At 45.0% G+C, this 7,500-nt stretch overlaps 1 protein-coding gene across 5 annotated transcripts in view; it reads left to right on the top strand.

The window, feature by feature from the left end:
• The window catches only part of LOC147028600 (triacylglycerol hydrolase DDHD2-like), a 464,798-nt gene extending 457,298 nt beyond the window's left edge, over nt 1-7,500 (top strand). For all 5 annotated transcript variants that reach the window (XM_085879184.1, XM_085879186.1, XM_085879185.1 and 2 more), the window contains 4 exons: nt 2,978-3,322; nt 3,584-3,831; nt 6,795-7,253; nt 7,346-7,500. In XM_085879184.1, coding sequence (XP_085735310.1) covers nt 2,978-3,322; nt 3,584-3,831; nt 6,795-7,253; nt 7,346-7,469 — 1,176 coding nt within the window. In that variant the 3' untranslated portion in view covers nt 7,470-7,500. The remainder of the gene's footprint in view (nt 1-2,977; nt 3,323-3,583; nt 3,832-6,794; nt 7,254-7,345) is intronic.

Below are 7,500 nucleotides of genomic sequence, written 5' to 3'. Positions count from 1 at the left end.
ATTCCAATGATCTTGGGATGCATCCTGATCGTTTTCGGTATGCCCAATCTAATGGAGAGGGTGTCATTATCATCCAAGGTCAATGTCATGAGATAAAGGTCAATATCACAGGTTTTGGTCAATTTTATGCCTGTTTGACCTTGACCCTTTGATTCAAGGTCAAATCTGATGACATGAAATGATTCCCCATACATGATTTCCTATTAGTGCCCAATACATACCTAAGCTCTCAGACAAGTATTTAAATAGTTATAGGCATATTAAAGTAAGCTATAAATCGATTTGGGATCACCCCCCCTTATGTCATGTGACAAATTTCTGACAAATTCAAGTGTCATGCAGAGTTCCAGCAACTTGGCAACAACAAATAAGGTAAGATTTTGAACATTTTAAAGACTTTCAACATGAAATAATGTATAACGAACAAAATGGAATGTTTTTATGAGGAAATATGAAATCTAGTGCAAAATAGATCGGAAATTTGACTATTTTTGGACTAAAGGGGGAATTCCTCCAATTTCTGGGAATGGGTCCCCCCCCCCTTTTTAAATGGTCCCTGTAATGTTTTAAATATTGGTCTGAGGGCTTCGGCATGTATTAGGCACTAATAGGAAATCATGTGTGGGGAATCATTTAATGTCATCAGATTTGACCTTCAATCAAGGGTTTAAGGTCAAACAGCCATAAGCATTAGCATTTTCACAAATGGCTAGAGGTTCGCTGACTGACCCGGACATAGAAATCCTGAAGACATATGCAGCTCAGATGTATGGGGCTAAGGGAAAAGTCATGTCACTGAATTACCATCACTATAATGTCTATCATGTCTTTGAAAAGGCGTATGGACCAAAAGCTAGATCTCGGAATGCACAAGCAAAGCTGAAGGGAATTGATGGTAGAAGGAATTCCTCCCTGCGAATCAGAAATTTCCCAACACATAAAACGGTCATCATTTGTAGCAAAGATGTGGGCCAATGCTGATTTATCAGAATTAAATCAGCATCCATCTTCAAATGATGGCTGGGAGTTGCATGAAGAGCAGTATGAAATCATTTGGTTTGATGGTCAACAGCTTCCAGAGTCACTGGTTCCAGAGTAAGAGGATCACTCACATCAAGAAAGCTCTGATGATGACCTCAATGTGTCCTCATCAGATGAAGACGGTCTATCCTCAGATGAAGACGAACTCTGATAACAACACAATACCATTCATTGAACTTAAACCAACCCTGTCAGTATAAAAACAGAATTTTCTCAATGTGGGTTTTATTTTAATTACTCAATTATGCATATCCATGGTGGTGATAGATAAAATAGATCCCTAAATTTATAGAAAGTGGTAGATTAGTTCTATATGTTATATATGCATGGTGGTGGTAAATAGGTTAGGTAATATATAGAAACAGATTGTAGTGGGGCATTGTCATGGAAACCATAACAATTAACAATTTGTTTCTTTTCCAGAAAAATTCATGCAGGTGGTCAAAATGAATTTATTTGATAATTAATTTTTTTCTTCTTCTTTTTTAAGACTCACATTTTCCAATCAGAACACATTTTTGATGAGTACAAAATTATATAAAATGCCAAGTCACGAGATCTACACTTTGTGATAATGACTGAATTTAATGGTTACAAATGAACTATATATGTAAAATCTGCCATACCTATAAATCTAATTAACCTTGTTCTTAAGTAAGCTTTCCACCACAAATCCTATTCTTAAGGCCCTCACCCACTGGCCATATCTGCCCCCGACCAGCCCCGACCGGCCCACTCAAACTGCCCCACCGACCTGCCCGACCTGGGCCGACTGGGCCGACTGGCCCCAGACTGGACCGACTGCCACATCTGGCAGGTCGAGGGAGGTCGGGGGCAGGTCTGACAGGTCGGGGGCAGGTCTGACAGGTCGGAGGCCAGTCCTCTTCCCTCTCCTTCCTCTTCCCCTCTCCTCCTCCCAGGCTCTCCTCCCGGCCTCTCCTCATCCCAGCCTCTCCTCCCTCTTTCCTCCTTGCTCTCCACCCCCTTTCCTCCCCCTCCCCTCCTCCCCCTCTCCGCATCCCCTCTCCTCATCCTGACCTCTCCTCATCCCCTCTCCTCAACCCCTCTCCTCATCCTGGCCTCTCCTCATCCCGGCCTCTCCTCTCCCTTTCCTCCTTCCTCTCCTCTCCCTTTCCTCCTCTCCTCCAAGAGAGGGGGAGGAGAGGGAATGATGAGAGGGGGAGTAGAGGGCATGAGGAGAGGCCCAGAGGAGAGGGTTAATGACACCTGACCTACCAACCAACCCCACAATTTTGATCATGTTGAAAACTCGACGACCGCATCCGAGCATAGTCGACTGTCCCCGACCAGATGCTCGGGGGGGGGGCAGTTCGGGTGGGCCGGTCAGGAGCAGGTTGGGGGTCGATCGGGTCAGTGAGCGTGGACCTTTAGGTTATATTTTTTCATTCAATGTACTTATCCCTGTCGAATGACACTGGATTGGTATTTGCACTTTAGGCACTAATAGGAATTCATGTATGGGGAATCATTTCATGTCATCATATTTGACCTTGAATCAAAGGGTCAAGCTCAAACAGGCATAAAATTGACCAAAAACTGTGATATTGACCTTTATCTCATGACATTGACCTTGGATGATAATGAGACCCTCTCCATTAGATTGGGCATACCCAAAACTATCAGGATGCATACCAAGATCATTGGAATCGGCCTAATATTACTTGATGTATGACAATATTGGTTTTAGCCTATATCGAAACAGCCATCTTGGATTTGGGTGGCGCCACCTTCCACACCCACCACTGGCGCAACTTAAGAATTAGGTTTCTGGGATCTGCCAACCCTATTCTACACCACTGGCACCCTTAAACATCTGCACCTTCCATGTTGAATAAATGTCACCTCGCTCCTGCTCTATAGCATTTGCCTGTGATTGTCTGTGTTGCCTTTGAGGTTCATCCAAAATTGTCTTTAGGTTCTTCCTATAACGTGGCGCTGGGCATTGCGTGGTAGAGACTGTGTCGATGGGCCCGAGTCACAAGCTGAGACCTCCGGACTAGATGACCGCCTCCGCAGGCTGTCCCTTCCATCCGTTCCACGTCTTAGATCTTTTGCCAATGATACTTTGCTGGACGTGTTGCTGTATGGCAGCTTACCCAGCCGGCATGCCATCCAAGCTGCAGTGGCACAGGAGCTGTGTGCCCTACGTAAGCGCTTCCTGAAAAGGAATCCGGGCTTCACTGGAGGGGTATCAGTCGCTGGACACAGCCTGGGGTCTCTCATCCTCTTCGACTTGCTTGCTGGACAAGGGGATGGACAGGTAAGATAAGAAGGTAGCAAAGGTTTTGCAACTCTGGGGTTGTCATGGAAGGTGTCTGATGCTAATATGGTCAGCAGGAGTCGTTTAACCAGCATGTGTGCCCTTGACAAATTATTGTCACCAACACTAGACAAGCCATTCACTGTGCTTTTGTTCCTTCTTTTTGATAGTATTCCATCGTTGAATACCAAAACATTTTCAGTGCCATCAAAATCGTATCTCATGCTCAACAACCTCTCTGAAATATGCCCTCTCCCTCAGACCCCTTGGGTGGTTCAAGATCCCCATTCAGTCTCGCAGTTGGACTTCACACCATGCCACCTATTTGCTCTTGGCTCTCCGATCGCTGCCTACCTCGCAGCTAGGGGACAGGACACATTATGTGGATACCAATTGTCTGGCTGTGCACAAGTTTTCAATATATTCCACCCACTGGACCCGGTCGCGTATCGACTCGAACCTCTGCTCGTGAATGATGTTCCTCCACCTGTGCTTCTGCCTCACCATCGGTATGGCTCCATCATTCTAAAATACACAATACTGGATAGCATTACAAAAAGTATTGAGATGGTGTACTCTAACTTGAAATGAACCTTGTCAACCTGATTGTTTTTATTTCTGGTTTTAAACACAGCGAGTGTGTCTAATATGGAGAATAGAGGAACTTTAAAATGTGAAATTATACAATATGAGCGGAGAACCCATTCTTCTGGACGGAATAACTCCCCCAGCATTGCAGACAGGATGACTCGCATGTTGCCAAGACCACGAGTAACCAAGCTAGCCGAGAGCAGGGCAATGGAGCCCACTGAGGTTGACACTTCACAGTAGCAGTAGCAGCAATGGGCGGATGGGTAAAAGAGAGCAGAGGGAACATGGGACATTAAAATTTGATGTGCAAATTGTGCGAGATAATTAATCTTGTAGTTGGAAATTGTGTGTAATGTTTTGAGTTTTGGAAATTTAAATTCATTGAATTGGTTTAATTTTGCTAATTATAGAGCAATAGAGTACACCTTTCTCCATTCCTCCTCCCTTTTCTTGATCTGGCAGATTTAGGATGACTAGGGGCTGAGAGAAAAGCTGTGCTAATGTGTGAGAGTAGAAAAAGAGGGAGCCTTCATTTAGTGTTGGCCAGGTATAGGGTGAAAGATTTGGAAAATAGAAGCTGCAACGCTGCTTGTCATTGGGCCTGGCAAATTGGCCGTGGAATTTATAAGACCGGGTGCCAACATGTAGTTTGTGGGCTGGAAGTGTGGCCCAAGAGTTAGCCTGAGTAGTTATTGAAGTCACCAAGCCTTAGGGACTCTTGAGCAGCTGACAGATGTCAGGTTAGCAAATTAGTTAGGATAGAGGACCTGGGTGTCCATTGGGGAAGGGTCTGTGGCATGTTAGTGCCAAGAGGGCACGGTGGGTGCTCGGAAGAGCCCCTCGGTGGGAATGAGGGAGAGCCCCACAATTAGTTCAGACCCCACAATAATGAGGGAGAGCTCCATCAGGCTACGGATGAAAGCCTTGTATGTGGTCAGGAGCTCAGGTGGGCCAAGGAAGGACTTTTCACGATGGAGGATTCCCAGTCGGCGACTGGCTTTGGAGGGCAGGTTGGAAATGTGGCTTTCCCAGGAAAGATCATGACAGATGGTGAGAACCAGAAGCTTGACTGAAAGGACTTCTTCCAGAGGATTGTTGAGAAAGTAGATTGGGGGGGGTTCCAAACGGTCCTTTTGGAGAGACATAGTGAGAGTGTGAGATTTGTCAGGATTGAAAGACATGTTCCACATGTTGGACCAGTTTGTGATTTCATCCAGATCTGCAGAGAGCGAAGAAGCTGCTGCTTGCCGGTCTGAGGGATGACCGATGGTACGGCAGAGGGTGGAGTCATCAGCAAAGAGATAAAGATAATTTTCCAGAGAGTCGGAGAGATCATTGATGAAAACCAGAATAAGAACAGGGCCCAGAACGCTGCCTTGAGGAACTCCAGCCTGGACAGGAAGAGGGGATGGATGAGAGAACTCCATTTTGGGCCACACGTTGGCTGCGACAGGAGAAGTCTGCGAGCCATGAGTGGAGATGTCCTTGGATACCATAGGAAGAGAGTTTAGTGAGGAAGGCAGCGTGCCAGACCGTGTCAAAAGCATGCGATATGTTGAGGGATATGGCTTTGATTTTATGTCTGGCATTGAGTACCTCCATCCATTGTTGGGAGAGTAGAAAGAAGCAGCATATACAGGGTAGAGTGACCTGGTCTGAATCCAAATTGATGATCGGAAATCAAGCCATTGCAGAAGAGGCTTGCCAACAATGCACTGGCAGGATATATATTGGTGCCGCACCACTGTTATGCCATCGTGTTTTGCATATTTCAGGTTATATAAAATCAAAACATATCTTCAAAGGAAATTGGTTGAATTGAAATCCTTATCCGAAAAATATGAAACGCCAAATCTACAACCTGATGTAAGTGAACAATTAAATTTATGACGTCATTGGTTATATGATCTGTCAGCCATATTGGATTGGAAATAAAAACGTAAAAAACACTCCTCTCCAAAACCGCTTAACAGATGGATGTGAAACTTCATACATATAATCGACTCGCCATGGGTAGTTTGAATTCATATAGTTTGAATTTTTTTTCATATTCACCTTCATTGATGCAATTTAGCCTTGATGTGCACAAAAGTGGTTGGTAAATATCCTCATAATCAATCACTAATCAATAAAGCAACAGATAATGGCAATGGATGCCTGGTGTAAGCTTTATGGTAAGGGTGGTGGGCTTGGGATCCTAGGATTCTGAGTTCAATCTCCCTTGGCTGTTGAATTAATACCAGGTGGGGCTGACTTTGCCTGTCATCCTTCCGAGGTCGGCAAAATGAGTGCCAGCTTTCTGGTATCCAGTGTTGGAGTGGCGACCTGTCCAGGATTGTGTCCAATAGCCAAGGAGACTGCTTCAGCACACCAACACTCTGCACAGAGTGTGTCCCATTGGATGGATGTCTGTCTGTCTGTCTACAAACGTCACTTTATGATCGAGGAACAAATTTGGACCACGAATCGGAAAACAAAAATTTAGTGTTGCAGTACTTTGGCTTGAATTTGTCCTGATCGCACATGCACAGAGAGGAGCAAGATAATCTTTTTACTCTCTTGGCCTGTCTGGCAGTCAAACAAAATTGAAAATCATTCTGAACTTACTGTTTTTAAGGAAGCTGTTTGTAAGGAAGCTTACTGTTTTTATGGACATCATAAAAGGCACGAATAACTAATGTAATGTGTTATATAAGATGGTGTATAAGACACTGCATCAACAGTGCCAATTTTCTGGATTTTTTTTATATGACCTTTAAAATCATTATTTTATTTCAATTGAGTTGTGGTCCTGAACACTCTGTGGGGTAATGTGTTCTATGAACTCTGCAGTTTGTAATGTCATTTTTCCCCTCTTTATTGCCATGCCTTGCTTGTACAGAGGCCGAGAGCGCTTGCATCGTGAAGTTCGTGCTGCTATCCTTCGTCTCAGTGTTCCACTTCGTGCTGCCTGGAAAGCACTGCAGCATCAGCTTGCTGGAGGAGGAGAAACTGCAGAAGAGGTTACACAAAAGAAAGAGGGGGGAGCAATGGAGGGTCAACATCAGGATGTGGGTGAACATCAGAGAGAGTCTGTGAAAAAGTCAGATAAAGAGAGTGAGGAAACTGCAACAGGAATGCATGCCAAAGAATCTGCTGCAAAAGGTGAGTCTGACCAAGAGCCAGGACTGGCTCCCAAAACCAATTCGGACAGCAGTGATGTTGAAAAGCCTGACGGAGCAGAGGCAGCACCAATGGGACGTCTGAACAGAGGCCGTCGAGTGGACTTTGTTTTACAAGAAGCACCTATTGAGAGCGTGAACGAGTACCTCTTCGCTCTTCAAAGCCACCTCTGTTACTGGTACTGATTACTCTGACTCTCTTGGCAAATTTGGCATGCTCTTTCCATCGAGGGCAGGCTGGATTCTAATGTCAATGCTTTATTTGTTCTAGGGAGTCTGAGGATACAGCCTTGTTCCTGCTCAAGGAAATGTATCGGCCACCCAGCCCGGAGGTGGGAAGGAGCAAGCAAGAACAAGGTTTAAAAGCTAGCAAGAGTGGTGGGAACTTCAAATAGAAGCCCAGAGGGCCGTTGATTTGACGGCTGG

The sequence above is a fragment of the Eptatretus burgeri genome, chromosome 4 (genome assembly GCF_056783735.1).
Source record: "Eptatretus burgeri isolate ZD-2024b chromosome 4, Ebu_testis_v1, whole genome shotgun sequence".
NCBI classification, from domain to species: domain Eukaryota; kingdom Metazoa; phylum Chordata; class Myxini; order Myxiniformes; family Myxinidae; genus Eptatretus; species Eptatretus burgeri.
This window is presented reverse-complemented; position numbering and strand designations above follow the sequence as displayed.